The sequence below is a fragment of the Oxyura jamaicensis genome, chromosome 25 (genome assembly GCF_011077185.1).
Source record: "Oxyura jamaicensis isolate SHBP4307 breed ruddy duck chromosome 25, BPBGC_Ojam_1.0, whole genome shotgun sequence".
In the NCBI taxonomy this organism is placed as follows: domain Eukaryota; kingdom Metazoa; phylum Chordata; class Aves; order Anseriformes; family Anatidae; genus Oxyura; species Oxyura jamaicensis.
This window is the reverse complement of record NC_048917.1, coordinates 2,590,437-2,614,040: the sequence shown is the minus strand read 5'-3', so window position 1 is coordinate 2,614,040 and position 23,604 is coordinate 2,590,437. Positions and strand designations below refer to the sequence as shown.

General features: G+C 38.1%; 1 protein-coding gene across 3 annotated transcripts in view; it reads left to right on the top strand.

Annotated features, from left to right (window-relative positions):
- Positions 1 to 22,640, top strand: part of ASH1L (ASH1 like histone lysine methyltransferase) — a 59,433-nt gene extending 36,793 nt beyond the window's left edge. Inside the window, exons 7-28 of one of the 3 annotated variants that reach the window (XM_035346536.1) lie at positions 1,810 to 1,904; positions 4,443 to 4,516; positions 6,069 to 6,114; positions 6,320 to 6,428; positions 6,814 to 7,020; positions 8,030 to 8,176; positions 9,720 to 9,828; positions 10,005 to 10,166; positions 10,356 to 10,450; positions 10,695 to 10,852; positions 11,585 to 11,737; positions 12,173 to 12,227; positions 12,330 to 12,462; positions 12,935 to 13,183; positions 13,624 to 13,710; positions 13,960 to 14,050; positions 15,726 to 15,864; positions 16,446 to 16,618; positions 17,070 to 17,236; positions 18,379 to 18,419; positions 19,095 to 19,396; positions 20,342 to 22,640. In XM_035346536.1, coding sequence (XP_035202427.1) covers positions 1,810 to 1,904; positions 4,443 to 4,516; positions 6,069 to 6,114; positions 6,320 to 6,428; positions 6,814 to 7,020; positions 8,030 to 8,176; positions 9,720 to 9,828; positions 10,005 to 10,166; positions 10,356 to 10,450; positions 10,695 to 10,852; positions 11,585 to 11,737; positions 12,173 to 12,227; positions 12,330 to 12,462; positions 12,935 to 13,183; positions 13,624 to 13,710; positions 13,960 to 14,050; positions 15,726 to 15,864; positions 16,446 to 16,618; positions 17,070 to 17,236; positions 18,379 to 18,419; positions 19,095 to 19,396; positions 20,342 to 20,433 — 2,884 coding nt within the window. In that variant the 3' untranslated portion in view covers positions 20,434 to 22,640. Of the gene's footprint in view, positions 1 to 1,809; positions 1,905 to 4,442; positions 4,517 to 6,068; positions 6,115 to 6,319; positions 6,429 to 6,813; positions 7,021 to 8,029; positions 8,177 to 9,719; positions 9,829 to 10,004; positions 10,167 to 10,355; positions 10,451 to 10,694; positions 10,853 to 11,584; positions 11,744 to 12,172; positions 12,228 to 12,329; positions 12,463 to 12,934; positions 13,184 to 13,623; positions 13,711 to 13,959; positions 14,051 to 15,725; positions 15,865 to 16,445; positions 16,619 to 17,069; positions 17,237 to 18,378; positions 18,420 to 19,094; positions 19,397 to 20,341 lie in introns of all 3 variants that reach the window. The other 2 variants (XM_035346535.1, XM_035346537.1) reach the window with 2 other exon arrangements.
- The last annotated feature ends 964 nt before the right edge of the window (positions 22,641 to 23,604 follow it).

The following is a 23,604-nucleotide window of genomic DNA, read 5'->3' as shown; positions in this document are numbered from 1 at the left end:
GCTGACTGTTTGCCAAAGCAAATTAAACAAATGCCTGCCATTAGTAAGCAGAGGGTCATAATTAATATTAAAAGCAGTAACCTTGATTATTGCAGAGAATGCTACTGCTTAGGATAGCTCAACAAAGTATACTTCAGTTTGCAATTGCTGTATTTACATAAGGGCAAGCGGTAGCTTTGTGCTGGTGATACATTCTGGAACATGAAACACCAGAATGCAAATAGGTGATCGGTGTTTTAACCTTCCTTCTGCCCTATGTTGTGACGTGGAGCAGGCTAACCTCTCCTTCTGGTGGTGGAATACCTATGTGCCTTAAAAAATTAAGATAATAGTTTTCAGATGTGTTGTGCTCAGGTAGTCCCATTTCCTTTTAATAATAGACTGTAGTGAGCTGCCAAAACAGTTTTTCAGAGAAGACGGCAAGTTGTCTTTCATTTCAGATGTTTGAATCAAGGTGCAGTGGCTTTCTGAAATGCATCCTTTGAATACAAAATGTAGGGATTGTTTGTCGAGAGAGAGAAACTTGACTGAGTTCAAGTGTATGACATTGTATCAGAAGTCAAATTAATTTACTGTAAAAATATCTTCTGATCTTAAAATCTGTCTCATTACCGTGTATGTATCTGCCTGTATGTGTGCATTAGGTTAAATGCAAGCGTACTATAGTAACTAGAGCCCTAACACATAATGCTATTAAAAGCAGGTTACTTTAATGAAGAGTATATGTAGCATCTAATTCAGAGCCCTCATTTCAGCAGTATGCCTTAATTTCTCTTTTACTATCTAAAATTTAGTTAACTTGTTATACTTTGAGAATAAGTATTAGAAATCCAGAAGGGATTACAGGAGTGTGCAGACCTCATTTTACTGCCATCCATCAGTTCTGTTTTTACCTTGAATAATGTTTTTCCATTGTTGATCTCTGTATCTCCCAATTTTTTAACTTGAGATTTCTATTCTCTAAACAATAACATATTTTTTAAATGTCAGCTTTCAGTTGTATGTCCAATTATTAAACATGAATCCCTTAAAAGCTTAGTAAACTTGAGTAGGCTTTAATAACATTTTTATCTCTGCTATATTTAACATTTAGATGTCTCTTCTGAATGTTGCAGAGCTATGGAACTAAATACAACCACATCAGTTTTTTCTTTCCATACTTTCTTTGTCAGTAGTCAAAAGGAGGTGTTTAGAAAAGACAGGCTACTGAGCTAGGTGGTTTGACATCTGCCTGATCCATACAACCATTCTTACTTCATGTTCCTGTTTTTTTTTTTTTTTTTTTTTTTTTTTTTTTTTTTTCCTTCTGTATAGGGCTATCTTGTTGCTTTTTTAACTCTGGTTTCTGTTCTTTTCCTACTTTTGATGATAAATAGCCTACTAAAGGAATAGAACCTGAACACTTCCTCTCAGCAAAGTAGGAAAGCAGGCACTATGAATGTATAACATATCAAATACCTAAGCAAACAACATTGGATATGATTTGTTAAGTTAGTTTTATTCTTGTAATCTTAGTTATTATTTATCTGTTGCATACTACAAATTTAAAGTTGATGTTGTCCCATTAGTTGTTGCCTAAATAGAAATTATGGGGAAAAAAATCAAATCACCAGTTTTGAAGCAAGTACAGTAAGGCTGTTTGGCAAGCAACCTGGAAATTAATTTTTTTGGCCATTCCTATTATTACTCTCTTGCTCGATGTTCTAGACATTCATGCCTTAATAAAACATAAGATTGTTTTTTTAGCAAATGTCAGAAATGTGCCTCATTCTGACTTTTGTTGTTGTTGCTTTTATCTGTTGTCCACAGTCCAAAGAGCCGCCTCATACAATTAAAGAAAGAAAAGCTGGAGTACACTCCTGGAGAGCACGAGCATGGACTGTTTCCAGCCCCTATTCATGTTGGTGGGTAATTCACATGTTTTAATTGTTGGGAAACAAATGTTACTCTTAGGTGACATTGAAGTACTCTGCTCGAACTTCATAGTCTTTGTCTCTCTCCCTTTCTTTTTTATTTTATGGCATTGTCAGGTTACTTATATCTTTCAGCATATGAACTTTGTCAGAGGTCATACTCATCCTTCTGTGTTTTTCAGTGCACAAGTTTGAATCGAGGCTTCTTTGTTGCTGTTTGACCTTTGCTCTCAGTTTTTGTTTATCATAAGGAAATAGTCTAGTTTTAAGTATGCCATAATGCTTTAGCGTAAATGCAATACAGTACCCCCTCCTTTTCAAACTAATATTACAGTAGAATAGCCAGAGATGATGATTACTGTTTCTTAAATCTCAAATGCTAAGCAAGCAATAATTTCCCCCATAGGATAGAAATGAGAAGTAGGACATAAATGAGGCCTGGGTGTCTTGTCTTTGCCCTCTGCATAAGGAAACCATGACCTATTGGTAGCATGAGGACTTAGGACTTGTTGTGTCCCATTATGATGTTGACAAGTCCAGTCCATTTGACTGAGCTGCCTGGGGACGATGGTCATGAACTCTCAGACTGAAGTTTTTGCAGCTCATGTCATTTCCCAGTACAAAACAAAATCGATTTATTATTTTTAAGGTAATTTTTTCATCCCCTAAAATGCTGCGATTTTTCACTTCAAGTACTGTCATGCAAAGTGATTTGGGAAATTTTACATTGTTCAGAAGGAGTATTTATCCCATCAAATTGTTTGTCATCTTAAACTGAACCTTTTTGCTCCATGCACAACTTTCCCAGAGAGGCAATACCAGCTGAAGAGTTTGAAAGATCTGTTTGAAACAGTCAGCATTTAAGAAGCAGTTTTCAGAACTGAAGGTGTTAATTTAAATTGACAAGAACATGACCTTTCTCAGTTCATTTTTGAATTAGGTCATATAACTCTGCACGACTGAACCATCTGTTGGGATGCTCAGGTTCAGTTTGCAGTGCAATGATCCAGTTCTCTTCATAAGACCGTGACCTCAAGTTTGTTTGTACTAGTAGACACAAACAAGCTTCTGCAATAAAGATAAGGCTGTTTTAATTGCTCTGTATTGGGTAGCTGGAGAGTAGTTTAACTGCAGAGCAGAGTTACAAGGCTTAGGACTGTGCCAGATAACTGTACTAGTGCCTACTTGATGAGGGCTGGAAGGACGTTCCACATACTGCAGGCACGGTGCCAGGGCACTTGAAAGAGCCTTTTGTTTCGCCTGGTGAGGTCATAGAAGTGAAAGCAAATTCCCGGCAGATTTAGCTCTTTCCTGGAACCTACTATGGATGAATAAAGCATTGAAAATAAAAAGTAATTTAGGAGTACATTATAAGGAAAACAGCACAATTTTAATTTCCAGTTGCGAGGGTATGCATGTGAATTTATATGAAATCACAGACTGTTGCTGGAGGAATATAAAGGCATTTATTACCATTTAGAAAACCTGGGAAAATCCGACATGAAACTGACACCTCATCTTTAGTCACTCCTTTCACTACAATTTTGTGATAATTTTCCAACAACATGCCAGAACATTTTAATCTTAGCTGGAAGTAGCCTAGCACTTGTGTCAAGCCTCAGGTCTTAATATTAACAAAGCATTTTAGAGTCAGTTTCCTTCCTTTAGGAAAAGATTGGGGTGACAATAAGTTTTGGAATAAAAACAAAATCTACAGTGAAAGCAGTGTCTCCTGTCTAAAAAGTTTCAAATATTGCTGAAAATATAGACCATCTTGAAGTCATTCTGAAACAATTAGGAATGTCTTTGTCAAGTCTGAATTAGTTTGGTAAAGGTTGTAGGAAAAGCTTTGGAAACTTTTCAAAACTCAAAATCTGTTTTCTTTAAGTACACTACTGTGATTTACCACCTTGTATGAATCACATATGCAGAATTTTTGTATATGTGTTTGATCTCTGTGCTAAATCATTTTAGTATGTACACAGCTGAGGAGAAAGCGTCTCCTTTGTTTGGGATTGCTACAAGGAGTTATCAGTGTCTGCTGTATGACACGGAGCCATCTTCAGTTTTGTCAATTATTTGCTGTTCTGTAACTCGCATTCAGTTAACCCCTCCTGGACAGACACCTGCAGGGTTCCTGGCAGGGCTCTTCAGACTTCAACTGTAACAGTTAAAGTTTAATGACACCCTTAAAGTTCAGTCATCAAAGCAGAATGCAGCTCCCCTCTGTCACCTAACTCAGCAAGCCCATCTCGTTTTTGAGACAGTAGCTTCCTTGGTGTCTATACAGCTTTAAACCTCAGTGCAAAACCAGAGTAGAGTGCAAAGGCTAGCAAGATGGAATGCTCTTTCCTGTGCTTGTCACTAATAAATAAAATGTTCTTGAAAGATTCTGCTATTCTGCCTTTTTGACTTTCAGATGTGGAGAGGCCCTATCAGAATTCTGGCAGTGTGCCTAGGAGCAGTCCTTTTGCCCCTTGGGGATATGTGAATATGAGTGTGTACAATTTATAAACCTTTTTGTTTCAGGGAAGTATCTCAGACAAAAGAGAATTGACTTCCAGCTGCCTTACGACATCCTCTGGCAGTGGAAACACAATCAGGTACAAGATAAAAAGTTACTCGTTGCCAAGATTATGATTGGAAGTCTTGGAAAAAAATAGCAGAATTCTTGCATGAAAGCTATGTTTATATATCCTATATATTAATAAATATTCTTATTGCTGCCACTGGGTGAGGAAAAAATGATTTGCATATGTATTAAATGTGAATAGTTTCCATTATTCTATCTCTTACAAAATAGCAATCCTGTAGGTTTCTACCAAAAAATACATTAATTTTGCTGCAGACTTTTATTTTGGTAGCATGCCTGCTTTCTGCAATGATCTTGTTTTAGACACGCCTCAGGAGAATTCAGATGTACTGCCAACAGCACAGAGAAATCTCAGGCCTTATTTTTCTTGGATCACTCCCAGCAGAGTGGAATTTATTTTTCACTTGCAAGCTGAAATTTTTGTACTGAGGAAAGAAGAAAAAGTGTTTAACAGTCACATTCTTTTTAAAGAGCTTTAAATATATGCAAACCTAAAAATAGGATATTTTTTTTTCCCTGAGAAGTTTCCACCAAGTGATTTAACACAGGATTTAATGCTGGAAGGTAAATCTGTCCCCAGCTGTACAGCAAGAAAGCGCTCTGAGACGTGTAACTTAAGCATGTGAATGAGCAAGACAAATTCCCAGGTGGTTGTGGCTCCAGCTACCTTTTGAAATACCACCAAAATGTAATCTTAAAGTAATGATAGCTGTTGACGTTTCAGCTGAGGACAGTTTCTTGCCATGTACTGAAGATTGCGTACATCTGCCTGACTTACCTGTTCAATATTGCATAAATAATAGATACATATGATCTATTTCCTTGACATTTTCCATAGCTACCCAGAATATTGAAAACCATTACAGAATAGTCTTGTTCGTACAACATTTGTATAGTTCGTACGGTGCCTGTCTGCCGTGTATGTTACTGATGGAAGCCTATTAGTGCAATACACGGGTTATATATGTAATAATTTGAAATTATTCCTTAAAGCTTGTCTGAAAGAATTTCCCTTTTCCCTCCAGTCATCTGCATCTGCAGAGGACGCTTTTCTAATTAGAAGATGAATCCTCGTTTCTCTTGGTTGTTACCTGTAGTCACAGTTTTGATTACCACCTTAATTTTACTTTTTCACTTTTTTTTTTTTTAAAGTGTTGGCATGTGATAGTTCCACCAACAATACTTTCTCCAAAGTAGTTTTAAATAATTATTCTTCTTTTAAATAAAAAAAAAACCTGCATTGCTCAGAATAATCCCAAAATAGTTGGTCCTCGTGATAACATCTTGTTCTGTTCAGATATTAGGGAGCGAATAAACAGTATGTTAGAAAAACTGCTTAGCTACTTTGTTAAGCATAACTTCTACTTGATTGGGTACTTCTATGACCTCTTTCTAAATGTAATCTGGGCCTAAAGAAGTGAATGCGGATAAATTTCATAGAATCAAGTTATCTAGTAATGACTACAAAACCTTTACATATTAACAGGACATAATTTCCCTGATTTTTTGAATAACAGATGCAGTTATGCAATGTATTAAAATTTTCTTTCTCTTTCTTTTAGTTGTATAAAAAGCCAGATGTCCCACTTTATAAAAAAATCCGTTCTAGTAAGTAAAATCTTATTGTTACTAAAATGTATAACTGGAATTTTCATAACACTCTTCCTTTCTTTTGTGCTCTTCATCCTAACAAAGACACTTCCAACTTGTTTTTTTGCTTTACGTAATTGGAATGAAAAATTTCTAGATAGTTACATTTTTCACCTGGCAAGAATTTTCCCCCTCTCCTTTTCTTTTCCCCTCCCCTCTGTAGATGTCTATGTGGATGTCAAACCTCTTTCTGGCTATGAGGCCACTACCTGCAATTGTAAGAAACCAGATGATGGCAACGGAAAGGGCTGTGTGGAAGACTGTCTTAACAGGTTAGAAACAGGTTGACTGACTATAATAAGAGAATTTCAACATACGTATTATTTTACATAAACTAATAATATTTTAAGAAAAGAGTTGTGCTGAATGCAAACTTGTTAAAAAAAATGGTTTTGTTAAAGACCAAACATTGTAACTTTCTGCTGCAGGTATTCCTCTACCTTTTCTTCAGAGGAATATCCCAATAAAAGCTACATTTTGCTCTTTGAATATCAGTGAGAGCTGGGTTGTGTTTTTTTGTGTGAATTCTGCCTTGAAAACAAGAAGCATTTTAATTATTAAATAACTTTTACTTAACAGAGGAAGGCTTTTTGCTTGTGTGATAGTTTAAAGAGTATTCTATTTGTCTTCCTTCAACTTATTTGTTCTTTATTTTAGGATGATCTTTGCGGAGTGTTCACCAAACACCTGCCCTTGTGGTGAACAGTGTTGTAACCAGCGGATACAGAGGCATGAATGGGTGCAGTGCCTGGAAAGGTTCCGGGCTGAGGAGAAAGGATGGGGTATTCGTACCAAAGAACCCCTGAAAGCAGGACAGTTTATCATTGAATATCTGGGAGAAGTTGTTAGTGAGCAAGAATTCAGGTAGAAATATTTATTTGCTATTTTAGCATGTAAGCCTCAGTAAATTACTTTAGCATCCATTATAATAGTTGGGAAATCCTTAGACAGAAATGAATGGGAGAATAAGGGAAAGAAAAAAGAATGCTTTTCTGGTCACTGCCACCAGAAGGAAGGCATAGAATTCAGCTTTCTTGATCAACCAGCTTTTTCTCAGTCAAATAGAGGAGTGATTAGTGTGTGGAATGCAACATCTGCTCTGTAAATGCCAAATGCCACAAGTGAATGTGAATTTGATATGAGTACTGTGCAGAATTTGAATTGTGAAAAATAGAATCGAGGGGGCAGAATGGGGCAGAGAAAGAAATGAGCTTTCGCAGATAGATATGAAGACAGAAGAACAAGTGGGAGCACTAATACCTAATGAAAGAAATAAATTATAAGTCTTGTTAACTACATAACATCAGAGGATAATTTAGTTTGGCGAGACATTTGTGCTTCTCTTAGAGCTCCATCAGAAGGCAAATCCGATCTCCTCATACAGAGATAACTGTTGACACAACTGACTCTCTTGTCACTGTTGCTCTCTTGCTAAAAAGAAGTAGCTGTAATCCATGGATGTAACTGCAGAAATTGTGTCCAACCCCAGATAATGAAAGGGAGGAGCTGATTGTTGTACACATGCATACATATACACATCGAAGAATGTATACTTGCATTTTCTCTTCCATACACAGGTTATCAACATGAAATGTATACAAATAATCTGCAGAACCCAAAAGGGAGCATTCCAGAAGAGCAAATTTCTAAATTCTAATCCAAGCTCTGTCAGTGGCCTTGACTTATAAAAATAGGTATTATAATGGTTTTCCTCCATCTCTAGGTGTACGATTCTATAAAGTAAAAAAATTACAATTGTTTTTTCTTCAAAACCATCTCTCAGAATTCTTGAATGTGCTATTACTATGTTACTCCCTGTATGCTTTGCAGCAAGAAGGAGAATCACAAATAACTTTCCTGTGTTGCTTCATAGGAACCGGATGATTGAACAGTACCATAATCACAGTGATCATTACTGCCTGAATTTAGACAGTGGAATGGTGATAGATAGTTATCGTATGGGCAATGAGGCTCGTTTTATCAACCACAGCTGTAATCCTAACTGTGAGATGCAGAAATGGTAAGAAAAATATATTCTGTTTACTGGGAGACTGGTATGGCAGTGGCTAAAATACAGATAACCAGATCATCTAAGAGAATCTGATCTAAAAATAGGGGAATCGAGATGAACAGTGTAAAAAATATTTACTATCATGCTCGCGTTGCAGAAGAGAAGTATTGTTTTCAAGTGGACATTTTGGAGACAGGATCTAAGTTTTCTGGCAAGGCAAATCCAGCATTTTTGTTTGTTGTGCTGTTAACCTGCTACAAATTTTGAAGACTAGGTAATGCCATAAAACAATTGCTGTGTATATTCTTTCCTTCTGGTGTTGTGGGTTAATCCCGGTAGGCAGCTAAGCACCACACAGCTGCTCACTTCTCCTTCACACCCCTGGTGTGAAGGACAGGGGAAGAGTAAAAGCAAGAAAGCTTGTGGGTAGATATAAAATTGTTTAATAACTAAAAAAGAAGTGGAAGAAGACAGAAAGAAAGAAAACAAGATGAAGCAAGTGATGTAAAGGTAATCGCTCACCACCTCCCATGGGCAGGCTGATGCCCAGCCTATTTGCCAGCCTAACCTTCTGAACACCCTCCACTCCCTTTTTTATTGCTGAGCATGACATTATATGGCATGAAATATCTCTTTGGTTATTTCAGGTCATCTTCCTGCTTGTGTACCCTCCCAGCCTCTTGTGAAACACACACACACATACACACACACACACACACACACACCTCATCTATTCACTGTAGGGTCAGAGTGAGAAACAGATCAGGTCTTGGCATTGTGCAAACACTGTTCAGCAACAGCTAAAGCATTAGTGTGTTAGCAGCATTATTTAGGCACCAGATCTACAGCATGTCACCTTACGGGGTGCTGTGAAGAAGCTAAAACTCCATCCCAGCCAGACCCTTTCTGTCTGGCAATTCAAATATGTTTTTAAAGCATATGAACAGGGGAATGGTCTGATTTCAGCACACCCTGTATCATATCAGTACTATGTTAGCAGAATAAATTGAGTGCCAGGCTAGTAGGAGTGGCTTCTGAGAAATTCATGGTGAAAAAGTAGATGGTTGTAATAGGGATCAGCTATAGTGGTAGTACAGCAGGGAAGCTTGTGATTCTCAGATAATTCTAGTAGTTCTAAGCATTAGTAACTAAGTTTAAAATACTAGAATCCAACACAAAAAAAATCAGTGAAAGAATCAGAGAGACAGTAAATTTTGGTGCATTTTGTGAAATGAGGTGAAACATTCAGTGTAAGCTTTTGATTTATGGAGAGGGCCTGAGCTGATAAGTGTATCAGCCATATTAGCTAATACAGTTTGTAGTTTTTCTATTTGTAGAACAACTTCTTGCTTCTTGTAAACATAGCATTCATTTTTGGTTGCTTTCAAAGTTTGTTGTAAGAGACAGAAACAAGAGAACAGGTCAAATGAAGAACAAGAGTACTCCTGAGCATGGCAGAAGTATTGTTTCCTGTCTCCAACACTTCCACTATGTGGACAAAGACAATTTTCGTTTTAATTATTTGGAATATTTCTTTATATTTTCTCTGCAGGTCTGTTAACGGTGTTTACCGGATTGGATTGTATGCACTTAAAGACATGCCTGCTGGTACTGAATTGACTTATGACTACAATTTTCACTCATTTAATGTTGAAAAACAGGTAAGGATCACAATGCAAGACCTTAAAAAAAAAATCACCAAAGACAAACAGTTCAATAGAGTTGAAGGTCAATTAGCAAAACCTACTGTGCTATATTTATTAGAACGGGTTTTAATGCTGAAATATAATCCAAGTGTTTCAGGTTTTATTTAAAGTAACTTTTCTTTTTTCCAAAGCAACTCTGCAAGTGTGGTTTTGACAAATGCAGAGGAATAATTGGAGGTAAAAGTCAACGAATGAATGGACTTGCAAGCAAAAGCAACCAGCCTGTGAGCACTCACAGAAGGACCGGACGGTCAAAAGAGAAAAGGAAGTCAAAGCACAAACTAAAAAAGAGAGTAAGTAGTAAAGACAGCTTCTTTCATGGGTAAAAGTTAGTAAGAAATCAGTTTATGACATCATACTAAAAAAAAGTGTATTTTAAACATAAAAGAAATACTAGGGTTTCTGTCTCAGAAACTACTTTTACTGGTTTGCTAGGTTCTTGGCACAGTTTTTCCTGTCTATCAGAATGATCTGTTTTCCAGAGGGGCCACATGCCAGAGGAACCCAGTGAAAGCGTGAACACACCAACAAGGCTGACGCCACAGCTTCAGATGAAGCCCATGTCTAACAGAGAAAGGTAGGGAATTATTTCAGTGGTGGTGGTGGCAAATGTTGAACTGATGTTTTCCAAGAGGTAGGACATCATTGAATCTCTGAATAAGAAGTTCTTGGTTCTTCTTTAACGAGTTAGAGTGGTATTTCTCACCACTGGCATGAAAAGCTTCATCTGAATATCTCTTTTTCGCCATGTTAAGGTATTAATTATAGAGAAGGTGATTCCTGAATGCTGTTGTTTTTTGTTTTTTTTTTAATTTATATAGAAATTTTGTGTTAAAACACCATGTATTTTTGGTACGAAACTGGGAAAAGATTCGACAAAAACAAGAGGAAGTGAAGCATGTCAGTGATAATATCCATACTGCATCACTATACAACCGCTGGAATGGAATCTGTCGGGATGATGGCAACATTAAATCTGGTAAGGCCAGTTAAGGTTCCTCATGTTGCTACTCTTCTCCTTTGAGATCCTATGTGATATGTCCAAGAATAGCTTAAGTTCTATACGGCAATCAAAGTTAGCCTTCCTACAGGATCGATGTGTCTGTTGTAATGCACACAGGGAATGCCCTACAGATAAAAAAAATACATATGTGTGTAGTTGTGTATGTATGCTCTTATATTTACATAGCAGGGTAAGACAGACTTTTTTATATTTTCAGTGTATTTTTGCATTAGGGGTTTCTGCAATTTCCTCTGAAATAATTAATGCTTTTTTCTTACGAATTAGGCCTTTAGAGAAGAAAGCTTTTTGGTATTCAGTTTTGGGAATGGGACAAAACATAGGTATTGAAACAGATGTATTAATACTGTTTAAAAATAGCACTTTGTTCACAGGACCATAATCTTCACTGCTGTGCAGGATTTGGTTCCCACTGTAAGGTACACGAGAAGTTGAGAAATGAGTATTTTGAGTGAATTTAGTGACATGCTATGTTTGCTCCAGCAACATAAAATACTTGGTAACCATCTTAACCATTTGGATGAGCTATAAGCAGTGAGTGCCTACTTGTGAAAATAATCTTTTACTATTATAGTAGCTTTAAAAAAAGTTAATAATTGATGATGGACTTGCTGGATCAGAAAAGACACTGTAATTTGATCTTCAAGTAAATTCTTGTTTAGACAAAATTCTTTTCTTGCCCTCTTTCAGATGTCTTCATGACCCAGTTTTCAGCCCTTCAGACTGCCCGGTCCGTGAGAACACGACGCTTGGCTGCAGCTGAAGAGAATATTGAAGTGGCTCGTGCTGCCCGCCTAGCACAAATCTTCAAGGAAATATGTGATAGCATCATATCCTACAAAGGTGAAGGTGATGTGATGCTCCTGAAAAATCTCCACAGAGATGTTTTTCAGCCTCTGGAACAATGAACTCTGAATATAAAATAATAGAAAAAGAGATTTTGTGTCAGGACTTTAACCTCTTGCTTTTTTATTCCTTTCTCCTGCTCCCAATGTTATCCTCAACCCCTTCCTCTGACACCAGAATCTGCAGGTGTTGCTATGCTTGTAAACTGATTTTTCAGTAGTTTAGCAAATTGGTACAATTTACTGAACTGCAAGGAAACTGGCCTTCATTTTGATATATCCAGAGTACAGCAACCAGCTTCCTGAAACAAACTCCATTTCAGTTCCCTGATACCAGAAGAGCCTTTATTTTAAACATAGATAGAATGTAGTTAGTTACTTCTTTTTTAAAAAGTTTTATTAAGTGTTGCTAAACTGTGTGTTCCCGTTACAGATTCCTCCAGGCAGGCTCTTGCAGCTCCCCTCCTCAACCTACCCCCAAAGAAAAAGTATGTATTTGCTTCTCAGAGCAACCCATGGTTTTCTATAAGGGATTTGCATATATTTGAAATGCTGGTGAAATTGACATTCTGCATACTTTCCCATTTTAGAAATGCAGACTATTATGAAAAGATCTCTGACCCGTTGGACCTTGCCACCATTGAGAAACAGATCTTGACTGGCTATTATAAAACTGTGGAGGCTTTTGATGGAGACATGCTGAAGGTCTTCCGGAATGCAGAGGTGAGGCTCCCTCTGGCCTTAAGGCTGTTGCATAGACACTGGGAATATATCCTAGTTTAATGCTCCTGCTGACTTAGAGTAATGAAAGAAGAAAAAATATTTTAGAGAAGGGGAACTTCTGATAATCCTTTTCTGATGAACAGACATTGATAATTAATGTACTTCACCTTATTCTTAGTGCTTTTGTTTGCCTTAGGTCAGACGAATAGAAAGTAAAGAACATGCATCAGTAGCTAGCCTAATGAAATTTCAGTACTTTTGGGGAGAAGTAAATTGTCCTTTAGTGTCATACGTTAAGACACATGGACCTGTGGTTCAAAGTAAAGGAAGTAGGTGTGCAGTCATGTTACCACACGGGTGGATGCACCTTCAAGAGTGTGTACAAACAGGAGAAATGCACAAAAACATGGAACCTGCAGGGGGGAAAACCGAACACATACAAAGGTTTTTTATTTGTTTTGTTTTTATTCAGAAATACTATGGCAGAAAGTCTCCAACTGGGCGTGATGTATGCCGGCTACGGAAGGCATATTATAATGCTCGTCATGAGGCATCCGCCCAAATTGATGAAATAGTGGGGGAAACAGCAAGTGAAGCTGACAGCAGCGAGACATCTGTCTGCGAAAAAGAAAATGGTCATGAGAAGGACGAGGATGTGATCCGTTGCATTTGTGGCCTTTACAAAGATGAAGGACTCATGATCCAGTGTGAAAAGTGCATGGTGAGGCAGGGGAACACAAAATGGAGCTCTTTTTCTATTCACTATAACCAGTGGAACTTCTACCAGCAGCCTCTGCATCACTAGTAATAGCTTAAATTACCTCTTCAGAACTTCATTTCCTCTCCAGAAGAGTGGAGAGATTCTGTTTTCAAAGAGGAAATGCAATTTATATTTCTGTATAGAGTAGCTAGCACTTCCTGAAACTGCCAGAAACTCCTGTCTTTGGTCAAGCAGAATTTCAACAATTACGGGCTTTTACATAAAGAGTTGCATGGCAATCTTATCTCTCTTCTTACGCAGTATGAAATACTCCAGATAAAGTCTTGAATTTCCTTTGTGAAGCTTATTTTCATGCTTTCCTTAATGCTTTTTGAGAAAGTACAAATTATAAATAAAATATATAACAAGAATTTCTAATTGGGATGCATCTATTTTTCTAGGTCTGGCAGCATTGCGACTGTATGGGTGTGAATTCTGACGTTGAACACTACTTGTGTGAGCAGTGTGAACCTCGATCTGTGAACAGAGTAAAAAATATTTCTTCATTACTACAGTTACAAATTGAAGCAGTTTTTTCATTCATATTTAGTGACATTGGCAAGGCAATTGTGAGATTCTTACTTTATAATGTAGCTTCCTTGGATTACATTTAGTCATGTTAAGTGTCAGTTCTTCTGTAGCCACGTCTGCATATTTCAAAAAGGATATCAGACCCGTTTCTGCGCTGATTATGGTGGCTGTCTTAACATTTCATTTCTTTTCCTTTTCTTCTCCAGGAGGTTCCCATGATTCCTCGTCCCCATTATGCCCAGCCTGGCTGCGTTTACTACATATGCTTATTACGGGATGATCTATTGCTGCGCCAAGGTACGTGCTTTCTCTGGTGCCTTCCATGATTTCCATCAGATAAGAGTACACAGATTTCTGGCATCGCCTTGTTTCAAGTGTTTTTATCTTTTTAGAAGTAGAAAGTTGCGCCCTGTACTTGCATGGGGGTGACACACAGTAAGGAACCTGAGTTCTCACAGACTGGTTGATGAAGAAACATTAATTACCTTTAACACAGATAGGTTTCTGCTTCTGGCCAAAGAAAAAAGATACAGAGCCGGCTTCTAGTAGTTAACATTTAGAAGTAAAAGCAAAGAAGGGAGAATAGGAGTCTTCAGGAAAGTCGAAAACTAAAAAAAAAAAAAAAAAAAAAAAAAAAAAGGAACAATGCATTCTTTATCCTCTGCAGCATTCTAGTATTTACATTCCCTCATTCTTTCTCAACATTGCTCTGCATTCTTTATCTTGTCTATAGCTCAGCCATTTGGTGTTCCCATCTCATGTTTTTTTTGCAGGGTTGCCAGCTGAAGAATAACTGTCGTTCTAGGGTTGTATCAGTATTTCTATATCTGTTTCATTTAGTTATGCGTTAGCTCTTTTTGTGTCAACTTCCAGTAATTTATAGTGTTAAGGTTGTTTTTGTCATGACAAAACCACGTACCTCTAATTTTATAGGGCTTGATTGGTGATTAATTAGAAAAATGTTAGCTTACATGGCTAAACTCTGTGTATCATTAGCAGAGGACAAAGGAGACTGAACTGCACCAACAGTTAGGCCTCAACAGTGCCTGTGCAGTTACAGGGAATAAATTGAGCAAGGCTATGCCCAGAAGGTGCTAGGAAGTAACACACATTACAGTAGAAAAAGAGAAAAAACACGGATTCTTGGCTGATCTCGAGTTCTCCACCAAAGGTTCTGAAGCATGACGTTTGCCTATAGTAATCTCTGCGATTCAATTGCAGAGTTGAAACATGTTTTTTCTGTCTCTGGTTTCCATAAGGTCATGCAATTTGCAGATTGCAAGGCAAAAGAGACCGTAGTGACCGTCAGGCCTGCAGTTGCAGTATGCATAGACTATGACATTTTTCCTGCATGTTGTGTATTAGGAAGAGGCTGGTCTTGTGACAAGACTGAAAAGGCTTATGAGAGGATAGCATTTCTTTATGTCAGTCTGTCTTCACTGCCAGGGAGTTGTCTGAACAATTTAATTAGTCTATCTTCAAGTTCCAAGCGTGAGAACTCCTCATGTTTTCAGTGAACAAGGCTGAAAAGCTTCCAACTGCCTGACATGTGAGTGCACACTTTACTGTGATTGAATCCCTATAAATAAGTGAGGGTTCTTCAGTCTGGTTAGAGGACCTCTTAAAATCTTACTCTTTAAACATTGCAGCTATCACTAATTTGTACATACTATCCTTTTCAAAACTTATGTTACATGTCCTGACATAATTTATCTGGATTCGTTACACGTTACTATTTTCAGTGTGGGCATGCAGTTCAAGTTATGTTTAGTTCTTTGCTAGTAAAGTTTTTTTGAAAATGATGAGGGTCACCTTTCCTCCTTTTACTGGCTCTGGATTGGTTTTGCATCACTCTGCAGTTCAATGTTAGGTAGCTCTATCATGTTAGTTCTAATGAAACCATTTACTCCTCTATTTTTGGTGTGCTGGACTGATGAGAAGTTACAGGTGTGTATTTTGTGCCTATTGCCAGGTGATTGTGTTTACCTGATGAGAGACAGCCGTAGAACTCCAGATGGACACCCTGTCCGGCAGTCGTATCGGCTGCTGTCCCACATCAACAGGGAGAAACTCGATATTTTCCGCATTGAAAAACTCTGGAAAAATGAGAAGTATGTTCAAGGCATCTTTTGAATTTGAGACATTCCATATACCTACCTGTCAAAATACAGTAATTTTGTGGAAGTCTTGTTATAGCTTAAAAATGCGGGACTGAACATGGTTAAGTTACAAAGACTTGATGATTTCCCACTTGTCTCTGCATGTACTCCACAACTGTGAAGTAAAAACATAAAGTTGGAGGTGTAAGCAAGGGATAAGAGATATAAGTTGATATATTTCCCTCACTGTTGGAATAGGCTGAGAATACACACTGACAGCTGAATTGGCTCAGCTAATGATCTCTGACTTGCTAAGCCACTGTAACATGGGGCTTATGCCCCATTGATAGCAGCATGGTAAGTCTGCTGTGTTCATAAAAATCACAATAGGAATATTTCCACTTGCTGAAGGGGATAAAGTTGAAAGTGTTATATTCATGCAACTTTGCCTTTCATCACAGCCATTGCAAAGTACAAGGTAGATAGTTCAAAATTAAATGGAGGGCATTAGGTAAAGTTGTATCACAGGTTTATAGAAATAGTCTTTTTTTCTTCTGTTTGTTCTCTTCTCTTACCTACACGTCTTCGAGCAGAGAGGAGCGGTTTGCATTTGGTCATCATTATTTCCGTCCACATGAAACACATCATTCCCCTTCTCGAAAGTTTTATCACAATGAGCTGTTCCGGGTGCCATTGTATGAAATTATCCCCTTAGAGGCTGTTGTGGGAACGTGCTGTGTTCTTGACCTATACACCTACTGCAAAGGTAAGGAAACTTAATAGGATGAGAAATTATATTTGGGAAGTATGCTCAAATAGTGCTGCAAAAAGGCAGTAGCCAATGTTTACAGGGTATCAGAGCTGAGGTGGCGCTATTGCTTTAGCACTGAACAGTGGTTTCTGCTGCACAAGGGGCAATACTGAGTAGATAGCAGCAGGGTTGTATTGCAGTGCATAAGGAAGATAAAGTGATGGTGGTAAAAATAGTTTTGGAATTATTTGGTTGGAATCTACAGGTTTTTCTCTTACATCTGAACTAGGAATGTGTCCAGCGTTTGTTCCCCTTGATTCAGAATTGCAATGATACCTGCCATCCCACTTAACACCCTAAAGCCCATACTTCTGACACTGTGTATGGCTTTGTTCTGGTATCCTGTCTGTCTTCTCTTGAATCTGATTAATAATTTTTTCATGTGTACTTCATTTTGAAACTGCAGGGAGGCCAAAAGGTGTGAAGGAGCAGGATGTATATATTTGTGATTACCGCCTTGATAAATCTGCTCATCTCTTCTACAAGATCCACCGGAATCGTTATCCTGTCTGCACCAAGCCCTATGCCTTTGACCACTTCCCCAAGAAACTCACACCCAAGAGAGACTTCTCAGTAAGTGTTTCTTCTCGTAGTTTCCTTCTTTGTTTACCAGAAGGCTGGACATATTTTTTGGAAGCCCCTGCCTCTCTGTTTATGAATGAAGGATTGTAAACGTGAGGAAAATGACACAAGCATACACAGACTGGATGAATAGTTGGCTAGAAAAAAAGCTTGCAGAATATGCAATTGAAAGGCAAACAGATGTTGAGGCAAACAAATAGTGATGTGGAAGTTTGGAGATGTTCGTTTCTGACAGAAATCTAGATGGTAATTTCATGCGAGTCATTCCTGAACAGAGGAAATCTTAAAATTCACTTTTGGGCAGCAATTCTGCAGCTCTAAAATAACTTCATATGTTTCAGAGAATCACACAGCATATAGTCCAGTGTGAGTTTGTTAGCCAGTCTGTGTCAGGCTTTCTTTCCCTTGATATAATAGCTCGATGTTTTAATAAACTTTGCCTATAAAATGGTTTTCAGCAGTACCTTTGAATTCCAAATGCAGAAAAGCAGAATTTTCTTATTTCCATTTCTCTGCTTTGTCAAATGACATATAACTTGCTTTCTTATATAATAATCACTAAAAGTGGATGTCTTATCAAAAAAGAGCAGCCGAATAGGTAGGTGGCCTGATCATGAAGTACACCTTGCCTTACCATGCTGCATCTGATTGTCCATTCATTTCAGTCTTACATTCCTCTATTCTATGGGAATGGCAACTCTTCATTGTGTACATCCTCTTACACAACACTACTTAGTCTCTTGAGTTTTGAGGTATCAGATCTGGCAATTTTTCTGCAAGTAACCACTTTTATTCGGGAGCAGAGAAATTCTTAAGGTGAATTTAGAGAAGGCTCCGAACTTGTGCTGTGCAAAAAAATAGAGTATTTTTTTCATAATGGTTTATGGCTTAAAATTTATTTAGAAGATAAAAAGAATCAGATAGCAAGTCTGGCTCTAATTTATCCCTATGACATGAGGTTTTTATCCCTTTTCCTTTGGATTTGTCTAATGTGTGAGTTACACCAGCCATGCACTGGCATATAAGTGCCAGATAGGCAAATCCTGTATTGGTACTTCCATAATATTAGACCAGCACTTCCTTCCACTGTGAAGTTTATTCAGTATTAACCATAATCTTTATTGTTGTTATAGCCTCATTATGTACCAGACAACTACAAGAGAAATGGAGGCCGGTAAGTCTTACCTACCAGATTGTTGGCTGAGAAGAGATGGGATGATCCTGTTTGCTTGTCAAGTGTCTAGTGTTCTTCCTACCCATTTTCCTGGGTGCTGTGGAAATAATAAACTTAAATTCTTTAAAGCAATTCTCTGATCTTTCAGAGAAAGAAAAGGTAATGAGGGGGAAGAGAGGGAATATAGAACCAGCCTTGGTGTTCCTTAATAATATGCTTATTAGTCAGGAAAGTACGGAAGCCATTTGGAAAGTTAGCAGAAGCAGCTGAATGTGGGAGAAGGCATAGCCCAGCACAGGAGGGAGATCGGTCACTGAATAGATGGACCATGTATTCACTGTAATAACAGCCAGGGCCAGTGCATTATCTCAGTTCTCTTAGAGACTTTACAAATACTTATCAGGAGCCATGGTAGTTGAAGAAAAAACATCAGTATGTGTTGTGCTCAACTATTTCGGCAAATGAAAATATTTACAAATTGAAATTAAAAAGGAATTGGTTTTTGAAAGACTGCATGTGACCTTATGCAAATTAGGTTATAAGCCTATATCCTCCCATAGATCTGGTAGGTTTGAACGCATGTATTATTAAGTAAAATGACTGAGATTCCAGAAAGTCTCCTACCTATTGAGGAGTCCTTGACTCTCTAGTAATTCACCTTTCTTCTCCTGCCAGATCATCCTGGAAAACAGATCGCTCAAAACCACAGATCAAAGACTTAAACCAAGAAGAAGATTCTCTTCCACTTATTGAGGATGTATTAGGAAACCAAGAACAAACTTCAAGTGAGGTGCCTAGCATAGAGGAGCCAGAAAAAGAGGCAGTCTCTAGTGAGACTTGTGAAAGTGATAAAAAAGTGGAAGAAGGAAATTCTGAGACAAGGCAGCTGTGCACTCCAGAGGAAAGGCGGCATATTCAAAGAGAGAGACTTAATCAAATCCTGCTAACCCTCTTAGAGAAAATCCCAGGGAAAAACGGTGAGATTTTATGCTGTGGTTACACAAGAGCGTTTCTTGTATAGTTTGATATTTTTGTTTTGTTTTTTCTTTATCTCACTGCAGACTGTGTTGATAAAATTAACACTTCGGTCTGAATATTTTTCTAGTGGACATTATTAATTAGATTTCTTTGCAGTAATGTTTTCTTTTGCAACAGCAGCAGTTTTCTGAATTCATATGAAATTTTTTACTACTGAAACCATTTTGTATATTATTTTTAGTAACCACAAAGACTGTCTGAGGACATTCCCCCATTACTCCTTGTTTACAACTGAGAAACATAACAGACATGCAAAGGAAGAAGAAAGAATTTAGGAAGTAATTTTTGACTTTTAGTGATAGTTCATACTGTTGGGTTCTGGGTAACTTCTAAACTGTAGAATGATGGTGCAGTGGTTGCCCTGGTTAAGTAGTTCCCTGTTTTTAATTGCAACATCATTAGCTGCTGTGACAGTGGAGATCCAGCAACCTGAATGTTGCTACAGGTCATCCTTTCAACAGGCCAGTGGTATTCAAAGAGTTCGTGCTTTGGTTGCTGGCGTATGCTTCCCACAAATTGGTTTGTTTATACGTAATCATACTGTAACACGCTTCTCAGGGTGATCTAGAGATAGCTTAGGTAACTATTAGAATTAAAACCTAGGGTGAGCTGCGTTCAGACCAGTAATTCACTTTTTTCTTTCATGTTCTGGGAGCTAACACAAAATAATAATGCATAGCCTCATAGAGTAATTTGGGTTGAGGTCTAAACATCCTTCCCTCTAAGCAAGGTGAACTTCAAACAAATTGGGTTGCTCAGCACCTTGTCCAGTGGAGTTTTGAATATCACTATGGATGGAATCATCCTTGAAAAAACACTATAAGGAAATAGTAAAGCTGTACCTGGTGTCACCATCTTTACCAATAGCCTGTGGTCTGTTGCAGCTATTGACGTCACTTACTTGCTGGAGGAAGGATCAGGAAGAAAACTGAGGAGGCGCACTCTCACCATCCCAGAGAGCAGCTTCAGAAAGTGATGCCGTGAGAGGAAGTTGTGGTCTGGAGTCTGCTACAAGGTCTGCTGAGGACTGAGGGCAGGAGCCCAGCTTCTTGTGCACCAGCCAAGGAAAAGAGGGCAGCAGAAAACTGACAAATATACAAACAGTTAGCACTTAGATGTCTGGGTTGGCAGGTTGCCCTGCCCTGCTCTGCAGTGCTCTTATGGTGTGTGTGTTGTTGGGCGTGCCTTGTATTGATGTTAGGTACTGAGAAAAACCTCGTGGTTATTGTCCAGGATGGTCAAATTTAATTTATTTTTGCTTGATATTCCCACTCAGCGGAAAAAAAAAAAAAAAAAGATGGGGAGGTAAGAAGGATGAGGACAGACTTACTCTGAGAATATTCTCCACGTTCACCAATTAACCTGTGATTGTACAAGATACTGTTGGCACCACCATTGCCCATGCCAGTGAATGAAATCCAGATGGGAGGGTGAAGGCCCAGTGGCTTAAAATTAAAGGCTGCCCTAAAGTCGTGGCCTCTGATTTGCACAAGTTCCAAGAAGAGAGAAACGTAGCCGAATGTGCAAAGTGTTCACCGTGGAACGGCCAGTGCACACATGTACCTTTGATCTGTGACAAGGAGCAATTTCCAAAGTCACGCTGGAGTAAAGTAAAGGTTGGTTGGTTGAGGCACTTGTACTGCATTGTAGAGGGGGGAGGGGGTGGGGTGTGATTTTTTTCACTTTTTTTCTGCAGAGAAATTTTATAAAGCAAGTTAAATCCTGACAACACCATTGCTGTTGGTTTTTTTGATAAGCTGTGGTTCTTGTGTGTCTAGTGTGTTGTGCAAATTAAAACCTGTTAAAAGAAAAAGAAAAATTAAAAAAAAAAAAAGGAAATCTTCACTACATGAACCGTCAAGCAGTATTCAGAGCGAGTATTTGTTGTGAACTGTAGAATATATCAACTGCTAACACTATTCTTGTGTTCTGGTTGTACAGCTTAAAATGTCCGTCTCTTAAATTAAGAGACAGTGTATCTTGCACCACCCTCTCTCTCTGCCCTGACGAAGATGATTATTCCCAAAAGTAAGAGCCAAGGCACTGAATTTCACTGCATGAAATTTCGATTTACATGGTGTACCACGAGCTAGTGCTGTAGCAGCACCCCTCGCATTATACCGATAACCTTCCCTGGCGTGAGGAGCCACAAAGCTGTCACCTGCCTCTGGGTCCAGCCCAGGTTGTGGTAAAGGGAGGGGGTGATAGGCATACACTGACCCTTTAAAATGGCTTTGCTTTTTTGTCTTTCAGACGTACATATGCATATACAGTCCTGTTTTAGATGTTCTTATAAGAAAACCAGTTTTTAATGTGCCAAGTTGTATATATCTGCTGCGTGGATGTAAAGCAATACAGTAGTTACATGTTCCTTTTTAATGGACCAAGCTTGTCCTAATGTACATTCTTGTTATTATTATAATTATTTTACTCTTAGTGGAACATGACTCATTCCATTAACTTTTATGTGTTGATTTAAAAAGAAAAAAAAGAAAGGAAAAAAACCCTTTGAGAAAAAATATTTTATTAAAAAAAAGAAATAAGAAAATAGTTTGGAATATTTTCTTACTGTAGAGAAGCACTGTACAGTACCAGGAACCCTGAGTATAAAATACTCGTGCGTGTAGTAGGAATATCGCATGTCCAAAATCTTGAGTTGTCTCATTTAGTTTAAAACAGAAATCATTGTCTCAAATGGTGTTAAACACTAAAAAGTTTTTAAAAAATAAAGTGCGTACAGAAGCGAGACACTAGCTCTGTCATTTTATCTTTCTTTTGTTGAAAGACTAAACAAAATGTTTTTTAGACAATCAAATGTTAGGTAAGTGCAAAGAATTGTTTTTCTTACTGGTGTAGAAATTAATGACTTTTTTTATTTTTCGGTTATTTTATAATAATGAGAAGACCAGTGTGTCACCAGGATCGCTGTTTTAAGACCAGGAAGCACTACATTATTGCAAATAGATATGAACTCTTAGTCTGCATGGGTGTAGGCTGTGTGATTGCTGAAAATAAATGCTGCTAATATATTTCCTTTTTACAAAGCATATCTAAATAGATCATTGTTTTGATGTTAATCTTTGTAAATTATGTATTACCAATTTTAACATTGGATGTAATTGCATAAAAAGCCTGCATCTCAATCCTGAGAGAGTCTAGTATTAAATGGAAAATCTTTTCCTATCGATGACTTGTGGGGTGTTTTTTGACATGTCTTTGATTTTTCTTTTTATTGCATCTTTGACTCGGCCCCTCCTGTCATGTCCTGCCTCTCTTGCAGCCTCTTTTATGTGAGTTGTTGCCCCGTTTATTTCAGATACCCAACTTCCTGATTGCTGATGGCGTTTTGCGAGGTTGTAGCTTGATGCTGATGGTTCTGTTCAGCCCTTGGCAGGAAGGATGTTGGCAGCGTGTTTGCAGAGACAGGAGCATCAGCACAGACATGCAGTGTGGTAGTCAGATGATGTGTAACCGTGTACAATGGCAGGTTAGTACATGAATAATGTAATCTACAAATTTAGTGATTATTTCCAGAATATAAACCCCTGGTACCTACAGGTAATGCCCCCCATGCCCATAGAGACAACAGAGTCGATTCCATCAGCTCCAAGGTTTGTTAATGCATCTCAGTTGCCCCTAATATCAGATCTGAGTCACGTCAGACAGATGATTTGCACTGTAAGCAATATCCCCCCTGCCATTAATGAAAAGTCAAGTAAGCTAGAAAGACTGAGAGGTAATTAATTTTTAGTTATTGGGAGCCATCAATGTGATCATGAGGAACACATGGAATGCGGCAACGGGGAGAGACAGAAATTGAGAACGTTTTGTCCTGCACGCTGTCCTTTGTGAGGCATCTTCAACCTTGCACTTCCTCCGATTGCCTCTACCTAAGGTTGGCACTAATGAGATCGATGATCCTCACAAATCTTCATTTAGGGTTTGAATTTCCTCTGGTTCAAAAGTAATTTCTGGGTATAAATTTGGCAACTATCTGCATTAGTTACTCAGGAACGAAATAGTGTATTGATGAGCACTTTTAATGTAACTTGATATTTTTTTCCCTTTCCTAGGCTGACTCTCTGTGGTGTCATTAAAACACCATGCTTGACCTGTACACTTTGCAATGTCTTTTTCTTTTAAACAG